Genomic DNA, 18,872 nt, shown 5'->3' on the forward strand with positions numbered 1-18,872 from the left:
ATCTTTCCTTAAATGGCATCTCACAACATAGTCAGTAATAAATAACAATATACTAAAGACTCCAAATCATGTATTTGTTTTAAAACTACCTCATCTGGGTCTCAAAGCTGCTTGCAGAAACAAAATTAAAATAGCAGCAGCAGCAGCAGTAAAAACTATAATTAAAGTACAGCACCATAAAATTACCCAAAATAAGACTTGAGCAACAACAACAAAAGTCTCCCAAGTCTCTCCTAAAGACTAACAAAGAAGATGCCATGTGTATTTTCTTTTTGGGGGGGGAGGTTGATTCCAAGGATATGGGGTCACCACAGAAAAGGCTTTGTCCTTTAATGCTTGTCAATATCGCAGCTCTAAGCAGGGAGCCAGGCACCTTAAAAGCTCAGGCAGGTTCATATAGGTGCAGGTGGTTGTTTCGATAACCTCGACCCACACTTAGGATTTTAAAGACTAATACTAGAATCTTAAATTAGAACTGAAAATGAATTGATACAGAATTCTACTGGCCAGAACGACAGCATGACTTAGTTGAATTATCACCCACAGAAATAAGTTGAAGATAGTCAGCTATAGAAACATCTTTTCTGATTGGGATAAAGTTGTATCTGTGTGTGTGTGTGTGTTGTTAAGTGGCATTTCATTGTTTCTTCAGAAAATACAAAGGTTCAAAGTTTCTAGGAGGGTTTTTTCCTGCCTGAGAACATAAGCATATATTAGGCGCTTGTGGTTGCTTTTTTTGGCAGTTTGATATTTATCAGTGACATTTTTTCTCTCCCAGCTGTGATAATTTTGACAAGGAACATCTGGTTAATCAGTATTCATGCATTCTTCCTTTTAAAAAGCCACAACAGCCTTTGTAGTTTTAGCACTGAACAAGTTCCCTGCAAGTTATGCTCAGATGCCATAGCAATGTTGCTCCTGTAGCAGGAAACAGAACTGTGTGCACTTTCTGTAACACTGCCTCCTTTATTACAGGGTAGCACTGTGGAAGCTGGGTAGCACTGTGGGACGCGGGTGGTGGGTGGCACTGTGGGACGCGGGTGGCGCTGTGGGTAAAAGCCTCAGCACCTAGGGCTTGCCGATCGAAAGGTCGGCGGTTCGTTATCCCCGCGGCGGGGTGCGCTCCCGTTGCTCGGTCCCAGCGCCTGCCAACCTAGCAGTTCGAAAGCACCCCCGGGTGCAAGTAGATAAATAGGGACCGCTTACTAGCGGGAAGGTAAACGGCGTTTCCGTGTGCGGCTCTGGCTCGCCAGATGCAGCTTGTCACGCTGGCCACGTGACCCGGAAGTGTCTGCGGACAGTGCTGGCCCCCGGCCTCTTAAGTGAGATGGGCGCACAACCCTAGAGTCTGTCAAGACTGGCCTGTAAGGGCAGGGGTACCTTTTACTGTGGAAGCTGCGTTCTCAATTTGTTCACCCACCTGTCCTTTGAGCCAGTGCTAGAACTTGGGGAGACTTGGGAAGTGGCAGAAGTTGGGAGAATGAGAACATTGCATGTGTATAATAATAATAATGATAATTTATTATTTATACCCCGCCCATCTGGCTGGGTTTCCCCAGCCACTCTGTGCGGCTTCCAACTGAATATTAAAAACTATGCAGCGTCAGACATTGAAAACTTCCCTAAACAGGGCCATCTTCAGTTGTATTTTAAAGGTAAAATAGTTGTTTTTTGCCTTGACATCTGCTGGGAGGGCGTTCCACAGGGCAGGCCCCACTACCGAGAAGGCCCTCTGCCTGGTTCCATGTAAACTCACTTCTTGTAGCAAGGGAACCACCAGAAGGTCCTCGGCACTGGACCTCAGTGTCCGGGCTGAATGATGGGGCTTTTGAGACTGCCAGTCTGCGCTGTGCATAGTTCATCTTGAGTCAGGACAGACTCCTAGGATGGCCTTGGAAGCTGAGACTAGTAGGATAAGTGGTAGTATGGTTGAGGGAGGAGTGGTGCAACAAATAGAAAAGGGAGCTGGCCGTGAGCCCTGACCTGCAAGTAGCTTGCATAAAGCATTTCGATCCAGAATTGGCCTCCACAGTCACTTACGGACTCACAGTTAAGACGGTGTTCATGGAAGACAATCTTACGTGGCTACGAGGGATCGCCAAAGAAGAAGAATAAATCTTTTCTAGGCTAAAGTCAGCTGGATAGCTCACTTGGTTAGAGCATGGTGCTAATAACACCAAGATTGCAAGTTCGATCCATGTAAGGGAGAGCTGCGTATTCCTGCATTGCAAGGGGCTGCACTAGAAGAAGAAGAGGAGTTTGTATTTGATATCCCGCTTTATCACTACCCGAAGGAGTCTCAAAGCGGCTAACATTCTCCTTTCCCTTCCTCCCCCACAACAAACACTCTGTGAGGTGAGTGAGGCTGAGAGACTTCAGAGAAGTGTGACTAGCCCAAGGTCACCCAGCAGCTGCATGTGGAGGAGCGGAGACATGAACCCGGTTCCCCAGATTACGAGTCTACCGCTCTTAACCACTACACCACACTGGCTCTCAGATGAGGGTCCCTTCCAACTCTACAATTCTGTGATTCTAAGCTTTCTTTGAACAATAGCATATTGCAGGAGACTTCAAGTTTAAATTTGACTGATATCAATTGTACAGTTAATGCTGCAAACAGAGCACCAGAACAATGTGTATTCTAGGTGGCATGTTGTTGATTTTGCAGATAATTAGCTGGAAGGGATAGGGGAGCTTCTTGTTGTTTTGGATTGTACAGGAGTGTATTTTTGTTACTGCTTTAAAACATCTTCACTGCCTCCAAAAAACCCCATTTGTTTTTGTCATCTTGATGGAATCTGTCTTGCCTTCTCATTGACCTCCAGCACACCTATTTTTTCAGAGTGCTTTTAAACTTTCATTCCTCGCTGCCGTCCTGCAACTCATGGGCAGAAACCATGCGTTTTGGCCAAGGAAAGGACAGCTGGTGATGCAGTCGTGTGTTTGTGTGAGCTGGGTTAACTGTTACAAGGATTGGTTAGTTTTTCTGTTAAAACTGGGCCAAATACGGACAAGAAGGTACTGCAGTCAGATTCCCCCTCCCTTTTCACTCTGGTCATGCATCAGAATACCAAAAAAATTTAAATCATTCTGTGATTAATCATTTCATGATTAACAACAGATTACAGGCTGAACAATATGATGTACAGAATGCATTTTGCAATACTGTTTTAAAACCACATATATGCAATGAGCATGTACAGCTCCTGTGCCAGTAGTGGTGTGTGCGACACCCTTTCGTCTTGTAAGGAAACTGCATATTTAGCTTTTGAGGTGGCCCATAACTTGAGGTTTCCTGTAAGCAAAGGATATGCAAGTTAGAGTGGCTGCTTGCTGTGTGTGCATTGCATTGCACACTTTGATAAAAGAGCAGGCTTTTACATACCCAACACCTGCATTTCAGGGGAACAATGTGAACAGGGTTAAGATACTTGACATGGTATGTCCAACCATGTTACTGTAAAAGGGGTGGCACATTTGTGGGAATTTTTAGTCTTAGAATGGTATCTAACTGTGGAAGAATTGTAAAGGTGAGGGATAATATAATCCTGTCTAAATTTTATCTGTTGCAATTGCAGACCTTTCTCGGTGTATTTACATTAAAAGAGAGTAAATGAAGTTCATATTCCTAAAATCCATATTCATATTGCTGCTAATATGGTGGTGGATATTGCAGTGTATCAGATGCTAAATATTTGTAATGTATACCAGGTTCAAATGTACGAACACAAAGTTTGTGTGCATGTGTGTCTTCTGATTTTCTTGTCTCTGCTGTAACCCCCTCCATTGCTCCAGCGTCAGATCAAAAAGCTGTATCTTAATAGTGATGTGGTGGCATGCCAAAAGACATATTAAACCAGTGGAGAGGATTATAGGGCAACATTGAAAAAAGGGATGAGTGTTTGCAGGTGTGTCTTGATGTTTAACTTAGGCTCCTCCAACTCTGCTAGCTGACTTCTGACCTATTTCTCTGCTACAGTTCTCATAACTCAAACCATGGTTTTGAAGAGATCCTGCTCTGCTTTAATATGGGTCAACAAACTGTTTGGGGGGGGGCTTGTTTCGCAGATTGCTCAGTCCTATGAGGTGGGAGCATCCATATTTGAAATTCTGTTAAGAGGGAGCTAGTGGCATGTTTCACCAAGTCATGGTGGGAGTTGGCCTGTTTTTGCATAACTTAATAACTGTGCCTTTAACTTAAAAAAATATATTATGTGCTGATATGCCTAAGTAGACATTCAAAGCTGAGTGCCTTTTCCAGAAATGAATAATACTAGCATCACTTGGAAATTTGGGACCTTATCCTTGTAGGCTTGATTCCTGTAAGGGAACAGCTGCATATTCCTGCATTGCAGAGAGTTGGACTCGATGATCCTCAGGATCTCTTCCAACTCTACAATTATATGATTTTGCCCAGTCACTTTGCTGTAGCAGCAGCAAAGCATTAATATCGCTTTACCATCCATGTAGTATATAATCTCTGTGTTTCTGCATTACACTCTTGCTTGTTCAGATCAGGATCTCTGCTAGATCAGGTCGAAGTGAATATGTCCACAGATATGTTTGGTCCATAATGTGGTGGCACAGCAATTGTATGGGGCCACACAAAAAAGGAGCTTGTGGATTGATTCTGCAAGCACCTTCAAAGCTGAGAATAATGTTGGAGACTAGGCACTCTTCCCATCACAAAATTCTAAAGGTAAAGGTGCCCCTGACCATTAGGTCCAGTCGCGGATGACTATGGGGTTGCAGCACTCATCTCGCTCCATAGGCCGAGGGAGCCGGCGTTTGTCCGCAGACAGTTTCCAGGTCATGTGGTCAGCATGACTAAGCCACTTCTGGCGAACCAGAGCAGCGCATGGAAATGCCGTTTACCTTCCCGCCGGAGTGGTACCTATTATCTACTTGCACTTTGACATGCTTTCCCGTCGCTGGGATTTGAACCGTCAACCTTCTGATCGGCAAGCCCTAGGCTCTGTGGTTTAGATGCCACCCGCATCCCATCACAAAATTCTGGCAGTGACCAAATGTGGTTAACAATTATGTGTCCTTGGTTCAGCTGAGAGTGCTATGTTACATTGCAACTTGTTTTCTTTTTTAAAAGTTTTGTTATAAAATACACAAAATGCTTTTGGTTTTGGTTATAGTGTTAAGTTTGTTTTGGTCGTGTGAGTGGATGCCCTTACAGGGGACAACCTAGCAACTGTTCATGCTTTTACACTTAGTTGTTAATGGGAGAATTTCAGCTTCCCATGTTCAGAATAATTTAAATTAATCTAAATGTGTATTGACAGTAAGAGGATCCAGAGCAGGCGCAATTGTAATCTCCCTGTGGCCAGGTCATTTTATTGACCTGTGGTTTGACTGTTTTGTGATTACTGTGTGTTAGCTCTGCGTAACTCCTATGGAAAACACCCTAAAAACTAGAACAGTCATTTTAGCTAGAGTACAGCTGTTTTGTCTGCTGTTCTGCAATCCATTCCTTCACTGAGCAGATAGTTTTATTGCTGCTATGTTACTGGGTGTTACTGAGTCCATTAAAACTTTTTGTCAGGAAAGCAGGAATGGGGGGGCCGGCTGATGTCGCTAGGCGTGATGGGGAGCCCATTTCTGCAATTTGTTAATACATTAAGATTTAATTGAGGGGGTGTTTGCAGATTTACAGACCATTACTGTAGCAACAAAATACTGAGTGGCACCAAAACCCGTATAAGGCAGAGGCAAGCTGAGTACATCTGTTCTGCTTTTGAAAAGATAAGTCACAGAGTCATTCCACATCAAATCAATGCAAATCAATGCAAAAAACAAGGGTTTCATCACCCACCGTCTCGGATTTTTGATGAAACTTAGTGTACACCCTTCCCTTATGGTTGAAAGAAACCCCCTACATTTTTTCCCTCATATCTTAAATGGTTTTAATTTTATAACACTTCAAAATTTCATGAAATCTGCGTTGTCTGTCCCTCTTGAGACCCTCGGTACATGTATATTCCCAGCCCCTCCATAACCAATGATCAGATCTCTTTGAAATTTTACACAGAGCTCAATAAGAGAATGAGATAGAGGGGGAAATTTTAAGGGGGGGGCTTCCTTCAACCAAAATCCAAGATGGTGGGTGACATGACCGTGTTGACATGACGTGGAATGACCCCACAGTTACTTAGATCTTCCTCTTGCATTTATTACACAACAATAGTACATTGCAAGAAAGAGCAAAAGGACTATAAGCGAAACTGGATATTAATTTTAGGTGCATAGAGTCAACAGAAGCCAATTGTGTGATGTGATCTGGCGGTTAGCGGGCCTGTTGAATTCCCCGCAAACGACGTACCATCATGGGCGGTAGAAGGTTATTTTCTTCCAAAGATGAACCATGCTTATTACTTGGATGTTTTATCTGGTCCTAATAAAGGCATGTTAGGGACGCGGGTGGCGCTGTGGGTAAAACCTCAGCGCCTAGGACTTGCCAATCGCATGGTCAGCGGTTTGAATCCCCGCGGCGGGGTGAGCTCCCGTCTTTCGGTCCCAACTCCTGCCCACCTAGCAGTTCAAAAGCACCATTAAGTGCAAGTAGATAAATAGGGACCGCTTTATAGCGGGAAGGTAAACGGCGTTTCCGTGTGCTGCGCTGGTGCTGGCTCGCCAGAGCAGCTTCGTTACGCTGGCCACGTGACCCGGAAGTGTCTCCGGACAGTGCTGGCCCCTGGCCTCTTAAGCGAGATGGGCGCACAACCCCAGAGTCGGTCACGACTGGCCCGTACGGGCAGGGGTACCTTTACCTTTTAATAAAGGCATGTTACAGTTGGATTTGGATTTATCCCCTAATGAACCAACATGGGTGGCTGTTTGTATGAAAAGAAAGTGTGTGCTGGGGGGGGGGGTATATGCATATGCCTCTTGCTATGATCTTTTATAGCCTACGAACAATATTCTAAACACTAATCCTTAAATCAATTTCTTTGCTCCAAACACCTCCCCATCTTTACCTGCCTCTTGTTTCCTCTTTCTTTGCCATATGTTCTTCTAGTGGTATTTGTTTCTTTGGGGCTCTTTTGGAGACCTTATCAGCCCTTGCGTTGAGTTGCATCACCTCATTTTAAAAGCCCATTTCAGGTTGCAGAAATGTTTTGCATCGTTTTTTCAGTAGACGATTAGGAGTGCAGAATTCTGAGAGAGGGCGAGGGTCAAAGGTTCTACATGCTGACTAAAAGGTAAAGGTACCCCTGCCCATATGGGCCAGTCTTGACAGACTCTAGGGTTGTGCGCTCATCTCACTCAGCGCTGTCCGAAGACACTTCCGGGTCACGTGGCCAGTGTGACAAGCTGCATCTGGTGAGCCAGCACAGCACACGGAACGCCGTTTACCTTCCCGCTAGTAAGCGGTCCCTATTTATCTACTTGCACCCAGGGGTGCTTTCGAACTGCTAGGTTGGCAGGCGCTGGGACCGAGCAACGGGAGCGCACCCCGCCGCGGGGATTCGAACCGCCGACCTTTCGATCAGCAAGCCCTAGGCGCTGAGGCTTTTACCCACAGCGCCACCCGCGTCCCAACATGCTGACTAGCTGTATAGTAAAGAAATTGTAATGAGCTATCCTAGCTGGGGAAAACCAATTGTAACATGAATGGGATGGGGATTTCTATGTGCTCATTAGCACTCTCGATTCTTGTGATATATGTGTTCCTTCTCAGATGAAAGAAAACAAACAAAAGAAATCACTGGGTTAAAGCTGACCAAAAGTCCAGAGTTTGCACTATTATCAATTTACGATGGGGCGGAAGGTTTATAGGCTATGAAGGACTTCCTTACAGATTTATTGACAGCTGCACGAATTATTATAGCTAGGAAGTGGAGGGGGCAAGGTGAATATAAAATGGAAGAATGGTATAAAAGAGGTGTGGGATATAACTATTAATGATAAATTAACATGTGCCATTAAGGCAAATGGGGAATATGCAGGAGAAATGATTTTGAGGAGATATGGAGGGTGTTTGTAGAATTTGTACTGTTGAAACAGAAAGGGGTCAAACCATCACAAGAGGTGTTGAAATTTTGGGAGGTTGGATAGTTACAATGGGATGGTCTCAGTGGTGGGGTGCACATTTTTATTGTTATTTATTGATGATTATTACTTTGTCAAAATTTGAAAAAAAAGAAAACAAGCAAAATTTTGGATTTTGGATCAGGATAGTAATTCTGGAGCATTTTAAGTCTTTGTATTGTTTTAAAAGGGAACATTAGCAACCGATTAAAACTTTCCCAAGAATGACAACAGGTTCATTGAAGCAGTGGACAGTAAAGGATGGGCAGTCATATTTGAGAAGTTCAGCAAAATATTTCATCCACACTCATTGTTCAGGTTAGATTTCAAGTAGTATATTATGGGAGTTCCATTAAAACAAAAATGACTGGTTTTGCCCTTCTTAAGTTGTATTTCCTTTCACTCTGCATCTCATTGTCTTGATTCTAATCTTCACATCCTCCTGAAGCTTATAATCTCTTCTCCCCTAAGATGAAACTAAACTTCCAGCATCTGCAATGCATTGCAGCCCAACAAATTGGATGCAGTGTGATGAGAAACCTTGAGGCAGGATTATGAAGTAGTCAACCTGTGTGGTAGGAAGGTAAATTTCTGCTTAGACTGTGCCACATGTGCACAAAGTTGTTGGAAGTGGATCAGAAAAAGGGTGGGGGGCTGATCTGGACCTATTCTACGGGGATGTGGTTTAGCGCTGCATCAGAAACGTAGCGTTTTTGCTCTGCAAGGATGTTTTTACTTTTTAAAGCTTGCTCTATGTTTTCAATCTTCAATGGTGAAATGGAGGAGTATGTGCAGTTTTTCAATGAATGTATTTGTTTCATGACAGAGGGACTCCATGAAAGATGACAGAAGAAGTTATTGTTATAGCAAAGTGGGATTACACTGCACAACAGGACCAAGAACTTGACATAAAGAAGAATGAACGCCTCTGGCTGTTAGATGATTCCAAAACATGGTGGAGGGTAAGAAACGCAGCCAACAAAACAGGATATGTGCCATCAAATTATGTTGAGAGGAAGAACAGCTTGAAGAAGGGTTCCTTGGTTAAAAATCTGAAAGACACATTGGGTAAGTCCTTTTGGAGTCTTGCATTAATTCTTTTCAGAAACCAATTATGTTAAAACGCCTGTAGGGCGAACATCATGTCAGCATTGCATATGAAAAGGAGTGTGGATATTTGTTCTTAATTCGGAGCTCATAATTTTAAGCAGCAAATAATTTGTTTTTGTAAGAAGCTATTTTTGTATTATCGAGAGGAAATGCAAGTAGAGAGAAATTTTTCTTTTGTCCTTAATCTGTTTATCAGATTTTCGTAAGAATGCACACGCCACACTCCCTGTTTTCCCCTACAAAAACAAAGACTTTAAAATATGTCACGTGTACTGGTAGCGCCAACACTTTGGATCGTGTTTTTTGTTGGTATACTTGTGTTGAGTCGTGGACGTGGGCAGTTGTTGTGAAATTTACAATAGCTTTTACGTATCTCTTAATGGCCTTTATTTTTTAATTTCTCATGGGGAGTTCACTGATTAAAGAAGAATGACTGGTGATCCTGTTTTTAGCTTGATTGGTCTCCTTTCATGGTAACTTTCAATTTGTTAGACTCGTCTGAAACTTTTGAGTGGTATTGGACTAAGTTATACTTGGGCCCATTAATGTCAGTGGGTCTATTCTATCTTAGGTGTGCTCATTGCATTCAGTGAGTCTACTCCTGAGTTGAACTTCCTTGAATACCACTCTATCTCTACCTCAGCTACCTCTGTGTGGTGCAGCCTGTGGGCTCCTGGGCTTTGTTTTATAGCATGCTGAATTTTCTCTAGTCTTGTACCAAAGTGATGGTGAGAGTTGAATGATCTCCAATTGCTACATCGGGAATTTCTTTCCTTAAAATTCTCATGTTATGCTTTTCGTTCTACTTTAACCATAAGTGGCATTTGCTCAATTTTATGTGATCGTCAAAGAAGCCGAGCAGTTCTTGCTTTGTACTTTGAGGATAAATATTGTGTCTCTGAGTCAGAGGTTTTCAACCTTTTTGGAGTCCACGACTCCCTTGACCAACTACATTCTTTCTCTGGCACCCCTGTTGGGCTCAGGAGCCCAGTTATGTCACTCCTTGCCTGCAGAGCTGGCAACGCCTCACCCTTTTTTGAACACCCTCCCTTGTGGAGTGTTCGCTCAGCCTCCTCTCCTTGAGAACCTTCTGGGCAGCCGCTGCTGCCACCCCTGGTCTCTGAACTTCTCCCCACAACCATAGTTGAGAGGCAGAGACATAAGAGGGCATCAGAAGAGGGAAGGAAGGAAAGAGGGCCAGGGGCCAGTGTTGCAGCACCTCTGACCAGCCTTCAAGGCAAAATCACTCTTCTAAGTGATGCCTGTTGAAAATCACTCCTCTAAGTGATGCCTGTTTCCCTGTCTTTTATAATCCTATACCTTTTGTTTGTGTGTTCCTTCCTCTCCATGTTTCTATATTTATTACTACCATTTAGTTGCTGCTATGTTTTGTCCTTTGCTGAATTCAGTTACTGCCTACTGGAGACCTAATTTTTTATCTTTACATGAGTGAGCAGAAATGCAAATCTGTGGTGGGAGAGGTGGTACATTTCATGTGATTATTTGCAAATATGTACCAGAAGCACATAGTCTTTCTCTCTCATATGGGATTTCTTATTTATGATGCAACTCATTGCTTGCTTTAAGTGTACTAGACTGAGTTGCCAAACTTACGCAGTTTCCTGATATCATTTTGCAGTGTTCCTCCACTTCCACTTCACATAATTGGCTGTGATTGGCAGAATGGAAAAGTAGACAGGATAATCATGCTGGGGTAATGATAATAACTTTTCCTAGTTCCCCCAATAAATTTAATCGAATCTTTTCATCATACAATCCAATAAAAAAACAAACTAATCTAAATTGAAAGCAAAAACAAAGAAGAGCAAAGAAAAAAAGAAGGCCCTCACCCAAAGGTAGATCTCAATCCTTTTCTCACTGAGAAGTGGGTGGAACCTCTCACCTGAGAGCTTTTCTTTCTTCTCCCAGCCCCCTCACCTTAGGAAATCTTCCCTTCCCTGCCTCTCACACAGGGTCCTTCACTAGCCAGCCTTCAACGTTCATGTGCGTACAATCCTGTAAAGATGGTGCCCCTATCTTCCCTGTAAGAATTCACCATGCCCCAGCATCTACCAATAAAAATATATGTTTAAAAAGTGTCCTTTTGATGACACAAAGCAAGAGTTTTTACCAGTTAAGATATCATTCCCACCCACTATGCCCCTGCCTGGTGTTTCAGTGAACCAGCTTAATTTTGCCTCTTGATAGTGAGACAAAAACTACATCATGATCCATCTCTAGCCCTAGCAGTAGGTAACTATTAATCTGGAATGGGGATACAGATCCTGCCCACCTCAAAATGCTCATGCACACAGCCCAACAGGGCCTGGGTGAGAACTCCATTGTAGATGAGCAACCGAGTGTGAATTTGTATCAGAACAGAGACGTGGTTTTTTTAGGTTAGAGTGTCTTGCGTGAAGTGTGATCAGTGCCTTGTCAGTCAAAGGTCTTGACTTCATGTTCCTTTTAATGAAAATGAGGCTGTATATCTTTGAAGGCAGTAAGGCTTCAGACACATGGTTCTGATGTATAATTAGATACTGATGTAACAGAACACATTGTGCTGTTTGGTGTTTTGATTGTAGTTGCTGATAGTTGTTTAAGCAGAAAAACCAAGCAAATGCCGGAATTAACAGCATTTGCCCAATAGCGAAGATGTTTACCTCTTTATAGCAACATAGCTTCTTTTCCTTTTTCACTCTCAGTTCATTTCCGGAAAATTTGACCCAAAAAAATTAAAAGGCACATTTATCCCAATGCTCACCAAAGCATGTGTATGTAAACTGATAATATATAGCACCAAAAAGAGTACTGTGTATTCATCCAAGCAACGTACAAATTATTTATAAACCACGGCTTCATCAATTTTAGATGTCTCATTCAATGAATTGGGAATGATAATTTCAAAAAAATAAAAAGTGAACTTTTACCTTATCTTAATAGAAGTGATGGGACGCGGGTGGCGCTGTAGGTTAAACCACAGAGCCTAGGGCTTGCTGATCAGAAGGTCGGCGGTTCGAATCCCAGCAACGGGGTGAGCTCCCATTGCTCGATCCCTGCTCCTGCCAACCTAGCAGTTCAAAAGCACGTCAAAGTGCAAATAGATAAATAGGTACCACTCCAGTGGGAAGGTAAACGGCGTTTCCGTGCGCTGCTCTGGTTCGCCAGAAGCGGCTTGGTCATGCTGGCCACATTACCCGAAAGCTGTACGCCGGCTCCCTCAGCCTATAGAGCGAGATGAGCGCTGCAACCCCAGAGTTGGCCACGACTGCACCTAATGGTCAGGGGTCCCTTTACCTAATAGATGTGATGGGAGATCCATGATTAGGATCTACCCTGTTTTCTTTTTCTTTTTTAAAAGAATAATGGCTGCTTGGTCCCTGAATTGGATTGGCACTGGCGAAAGATGCCAATCTCCCCCCCCCCTTCCCCCCATGTCAGTTAATAGCTGGCAGAAGGAAGACCATGAAGTGAGGGAAGGTTTAATCTCTTCCTGCAGTCCCTACCATGTTAAGGTCTTATTTGGTTCTTAATAAATTCCTTGGGTTGTGTTTTTTTATAAAATGTAGATCCTAATGGATCACATGTATTTGCGTCTTTAAGAAATGTGAAGAGGGGCAGCAAGACAGAAGGAATGATGAAAATGGCAAGGCTCCATCCATTGACCTGTGTTCCTGCCCACTTCACTGTCTCCATCCAGCTCAGCCACATTCAAGATAGGTTTAGCTTCTAGGGGGGCGAATTCTGTAATTGGTAGGTCAGCCATGGAAAGCTCCTCTTTATGTACACTTGCCATTTAGGTCTAAACGCTTTATAGGTCAAATCTAAGTTTCATGAATTGTGCCTGGAAGCCAGAGTTTCAGCGTGCCAATACTGTGTGCTCGCAATGACCTCTCTGGTTAGAAGGCCCACCACATTTATCACTAGCTTCAGCCTTGCTCAAAATATATTTATAGCCTTGAGTTCATGAGGGCATGAATTGCTTGATATGAATTTTGAAAGCCAGGTAGTGTCAGTGAAAATTGTTCCTGGCTTTCAGCACTCTGAAATCTTGACTGTAGGTTTTGTCAGATGTTGTGACAGTAAAACACAACAATTAACTGTACCTGAAACACTTTGGAAATATATATTTTTATACTTTTGTCCAGAATTTGTTTCTAATTCTTGCTGTGGAGTCTTTGTTGAGGATATCCCTGCCTTTTAAAAGCACTACACTGAGTATGGTGATTATTTCAGCAATATTTGGATTTAGTAGCACAGATATTCACAGTTCTTGTCTTAACAGTTTTATGATTGTTTGAAGCTAAATATGCTGTATGCCTGTCGCTTGGTTTTTTTTTCTTTTTTCACTTAGCTTCCTGTTTGTTTGAAAGTTTGCTGGAAACTGTCAGTTATTTCCTTTTTTGAAGCAACGCGCTTTTGTTAGCAGCCAGGATGCCTCAGGTGCCGCCCCTCCCCATTTCACCACCAAAGGAAATGTAGCATTTGTTCAGTTGTTGGCTTTGTTGTCTGAGGACTTTCACTAAGCTATACCCTTCCCAAAAGGGCTTTTTTATTCTGTTATGTGCACTCGCCCCTTTTAAAGTCTTGGTTTGCATGGCCATTCTGTCTGGAGTTAATAGGATTCTGACCAAATGTTTACAAACAACTCTTGAGCCTACAGCCTTAAATTTGAGGGTCCTCCATTTTGTACACAGTTTATTAGCCTTTTCCAGTTCAAAACCTCCCATTTATTTTTATTGGTTGATTGGTTTTTGTGGGCCTGTTTCCAAGGTGTCCAGAAGAAACGGTTCTGATATCTGGTTTCAGGTACAGAAATAAATCAGGGTTCTTGTTTTCCAATTGATTTTGAGAGCTGCTTCACACTGGATGTCATCACTAGATACTGGCATTATTAAATTGCATGCATGCATGGATATCAGTCAATACGTGCAGCATGCAGTAATTCATTTGCTTATTTCTAAAAATTGTTCCTATCCTTCAATAGTCAAGAAGCCAGAGATTGAACATCCCCTGACATTAGCTCAAGCATAACAACAGCAACAACCCCACCATTCACTTTGGGGTCCAAAGATGGGGGTGTTACAGTTGCTTAAATTACAATATCATAGAATTGAGGCATTGGAAGGGACCACATGGGTCATCTAGCCCAACCCTATGCAATCTAGCAATCTGTTTGGCCAATGTGAGGCTCAAACCCACAACCCTGAGAGTAAGAGTCAATTGAGCTAACCCAGCTTTATGGAGCTAAAACAATTGGAAGTGAATTACTCACAAGAGTAGGGTGGGTCCTATCTATTGATATGGTGGCAAAGCCCAGATAAAGAGCTTGTGGTGGAAACTGCGTAATGTTGATGCCAAGCACACCTCTGTGAGCAGGAGGGAAGTGCACAATTTCGGGGCTGCCACAGAGAAGGCCCTCTCTTCAATAGTCTTTAATGGCGCTGCTGCATCATAAGCTATCAGTTGCTGATTCACACACATGTATTCATCGAGTTCTATCTCGGGAAAGGATAAGCAAAGATTACACAAATCTCTAGTAAGCAATTGTCAAATGGAGTGATACCAGAATGAAGATTTTGAGCTGGTTCACACAGCTGGTTTTTACCCAACTGTGGTTTGTCTCATGCAAACCATTGACTATGGTTTGTTGTTGGTTTGTGAACTGTGGCGTGTCCTAATATGGCATGTCCTCAGCATGTCTGCAAGAACAGTGTAGAAAAAAAAATCACCCTCAAGTCTAAGTGACTTTCAATGGTGCTTTGCCTGAAGAAATTTCTCCTAACTCTGCTTGGAAAGGAGCTTTCCCCCCACCCCTACCTCCCCATCCTCACAAGAAACAGCTTTGCATTGCAGGTGCCATGCTGCCAAGGAGAGGAAAACCTAAAGCAGGCATAGCTCTCTACTTCTTACTAACATCCGTAGAGGGATAAATAGCAAAGCAATGAAGTTTAATGAACAGGATATAATGATATTCCAACTTAACCTTATTAAATGGTAGCAACAATTTATATGTGCAGTCATCTGGAAGAAATAAAACCAGGCATTCACATGGATAAAACTGAGAAACTTTTAAAAATGCCGAACATGTGCAGTCCTGTATATACTTTTAGATATGGAGTTGCCAGACCCGTAATAGAATTAGAGTGAAAACCTTTCAGCACAGCCCCTGCCTCTCAGCCCTACCTCACAGGGTTGTTGCGGAGATTAAATGAGGAAGGGGAGAACCATGTATACCATGTTTTTGGCAAAATAGGTGGGATATAAATGATGGCGATGATGATAATGATACAGTCCTTCTTTGGCGATCGCTTGTAGTTGAGTAAGACTGTCTTCCATAAACACAGTTTTAACAGTGAGTCCGTAGGTGACTGTGGAGACCAATTCTGGATCCACACTTCCACAGTGGGGACATAGGTTTCCGGGTGGGAGTTGATCACGGTGAGGATTTGCCAGATGTGCCTTCGTCTTAGCACGTCTCTCCCTTTCGTTCTGAGTTTGAGCGTCTTCAAAACCGATGACACCTTTGGTAAAGGCTGTTCTCCAGTTGCGGTGCTCGCAGGCCTGTTGTTTCCCAGGGAGATATAATATCATCTCCCTGGCAAAAAAAGGAACCAGCAGATGTGCCATCATGAGAGTCCATGGCTCTCAGCAGATGGCATCCTAGAGAATAAGAGCAGAATTCTGGTCATCTGAAGAGCACTCAGTGTTCATTGATCTCTGAATCTTGCCACACGTGCAGAGGGACTAACACATTGGTCTCACCAAGATATATAATGCTGCCTGGCTCAACAAGGAGATGTGCTCGTGGAGTTGCCACTGCAGTGCCACCTACTATTGGAAGAAAATCAATGTTTGGAAGGAGGTCACCACTCACAAGCACTTGGGAGTGGAACCTAGGGTGGTCCTCTATATTGTGGTTTTTGGCATCGGTGTCTCTGACCAGCATCGGTGGAATAGACCCAGATCAGTACCGTGACTGCATCCAGACCAGACTCCAGCTGCCCCAGGAACATGTGACTGACTAAGGCCGGCCTACAAATTGGCTCTCAGGCCGTGAGTAGAGGAAAGAAATGGTCACTATAGCTGATGCCGCTGTTCAGGAAACGTCTGGTCTTGCCGGCTCCACTTCAAGCAAAGAGGCAACACACCCACTGCCAGTGTGTTCCTAGCCCACCTAAGCCCAACTGAACTTTACTCTCCCAGCATAACTTCGCACCCAACTCATGAGAAAAGAGAACTCTAACAATTCCCTTCTCACCCTTCCCCCACACTTATAAGGCAAGAATCACACACAGCAACATGAGTTAGTGCTAGAAGAGGTGCCATTAACCAATGCAAGGCTGAGGAACAGGAAGAAGACTGTGATTGTGTGCAGATCACAAAGAAGTTAGCAAATGTTGCCGCAGACGCAGGAAATAGGGTGGTCAGAGCTCTTTTTATGAGCTGGACAAGTGTGAAACTGAGCACAGATTTCAGGAACAGACAAGTTACAACCTGGTGCATGAGGCATGTCAGTACAAGTGTCTGGTGAACAGATGGACACAGCTATGAGGCAGTCAGATGCTGCTTTTGGGTGGTGCATCGCCAAGAGGCAGAGTGCATTGCTACAGAGGCAGAGTCGCATTTTAGAGTGCCTTGCTGAAGCCATGATTGCTCTACTAGATGCACTCCATCACCATAACAGATCTATCAGCCAGTGGGAACACATGACACTTGACTATGCACAAGCATCTTTTCAGCACCTACACAATCCCCTTCCACTCCCTCAGACTCCCTCATTTCCTAGTGATCTTTACTTTGCCATATTTCTCCCTGGGAACCAAGAACAGGAGCAAATGGGTGAAAGGGGGAAATTCCCAGTAAGGTTTGAAATGAGTAATTTTTATTTGACAGTCAATTCGCTAAAAAAGTTTTGTGTTTACGTACATCAAGCTGCTTCTAAGATAGGAGCGAAGTGTGGCAGGTTGTCATAGTGTGGGAACTGCTACTGCTGTATGAAGTTTAAAACATAGACATTATTTAAAATGTTTACTAATTAAAATGAAGTTCTTTCACTTTCTGCATCAAAAATGAATTTTTCTTTTTTAAAAAATTGTAAAATTGGATTTGCAATAACTTCAAAATGTAAAATATTGAAATATTTAGAAATTAGTTACTTGGAAATAGCGTGATTCTGTCACTCTAAAACTGGGAATATGTGTGGGGTTTTGTTGGATAGCCAACAATAAAAAATCAGTAAAGTCATAAGTAAAGGGAGGAAAGTGAATTATTTTGTTCTAAAAGCACACAAAAGTTATTAAGGCCTTTGTATCGGCACTAATTTTCCTGTCCTGAGTCTGGAGAAAGAAGTCTTAATTGACCAAGGTTAGTTAATTGTACCAGTTATAGTTTGCGCTTCATTCAAAACCAAAGTGAACATAATAAAAATTAAGAGTTCTTCAACTGTTCAATCATGCTTTGGCTTTGCATTTTGCAAAGAGATAACAGGTCACAGATATTTCTATGAACAAAATAGAGCTTGTGACGCGTGGTAAAAGGTAAAGGTACCCCTGCCCATACGGGCCAGTCGTGTCCGACTCTAGGGTTGTGCGCCCATCTCACTCAAGAGGCCGGGGGCCAGCGCTGTCCGGAGACACTTCCGGGTCACATGGCCAGCGTGACAAAGCTGCATCTGGCGAGCCAGCGCAGCACACGGAAACGCCGTTTACCTTCCTGCTATAAAGTGGTACCTATTTATCTACTTGCACTTAGGGGTGCTTTCGAACTGCTAGGTGGGCAGGAGCTGGGACCGAAGGACGGGAGCTCACCCCGCCGCGGGGATTCGAACCGCCGACCATACGATCAGCAAGTCCTAGGCACTGAGGTATTACCCACAGCGCCACCTGCGACGCGTGGTACATACAGATAAATTCTGAAGAGCTACTTTCTGTAGAGATCTCAAAAGAGATGCCATGATTAAGCCAGAAGTCAGGATGACTTCGTGACACTGCTGAACCTTAGGACAGTGTTTCCCAACCTTTTTTGGGCAAAGGCACACTTGTTTCATGAAAAAAATCTCGAGGCACACCACCATGCCAGATGGGGAAAGGTCACTTTTTACTTATGTAAAAAAAAAAAAAAAAATAGTAACAGCATAGAAGGTAATGGTTAGGCTAGCATCCCTCTTCCAAATATGCTAGGTTTTTATTTGCAGGGACTGTTCTACATGGGAAAGCATTCAGCACTGTCATTCTCCCATCTGCCATCTGAATTGGTACTATTCTGGGTCAACTTACTCTGCTGCATGTGTAGATGAAAATGGCACCAAGTGTGGGGGAGGGGGCAGAACAGGTTTCAGATACAGGATATTAAGCATACACGTACTTCAGATTGAACTGGTTGCTTGCTTTGCAAGTTTTCATTTCCCAAATGACTGCCTTGGCAAGCGCAATACCTACCAGGCTCAACGCCGGTCTCGCGCTGCCGCTTCCCGCGCTCTCAAGGACCCGGGAGGAGGAAGGCGTGAAGGGAATCCCGAAGGTGCGAAAACCTCGCGCATGCACAGGCCTTCCGCCTGCGACAGCCCAGTAGGCCGGCCGAAGTGAGCGGCGATGGGATGTGGGAGGGAGCTCGCTCGCCGCCCCGCGTGTGCCTATGTGGGGCACGTTACAGCCCCGTGACGTCAGCGCCACGCAGGCAGCCAGGCAGGCAGACGGCGAGAGCCCCGCACTGGGCGGCCT

At 43.7% G+C, this 18,872-nt stretch overlaps 1 protein-coding gene across 3 annotated transcripts in view; it reads left to right on the forward strand.

The window, feature by feature from the left end:
* The window catches only part of NCK2 (NCK adaptor protein 2), a 73,982-nt gene that overhangs the window by 35,805 nt on the left and 19,305 nt on the right, over nucleotides 1-18,872 (forward strand). For 2 of the 3 annotated variants that reach the window (XM_028727968.2, XM_028727969.2), the window contains one exon: nucleotides 8,867-9,108. In XM_028727968.2, the coding sequence (XP_028583801.1) occupies nucleotides 8,883-9,108 (226 nt within the window). In that variant the 5' untranslated portion in view covers nucleotides 8,867-8,882. Of the gene's footprint in view, nucleotides 1-8,521; nucleotides 8,624-8,866; nucleotides 9,109-18,872 lie in introns of those variants that run through there. The other variant, XM_077927627.1, reaches the window with a different exon arrangement.

The sequence above is a fragment of the Podarcis muralis genome, chromosome 4, assembly GCF_964188315.1.
Source record: "Podarcis muralis chromosome 4, rPodMur119.hap1.1, whole genome shotgun sequence".
Lineage (NCBI taxonomy): Eukaryota > Metazoa > Chordata > Lepidosauria > Squamata > Lacertidae > Podarcis > Podarcis muralis.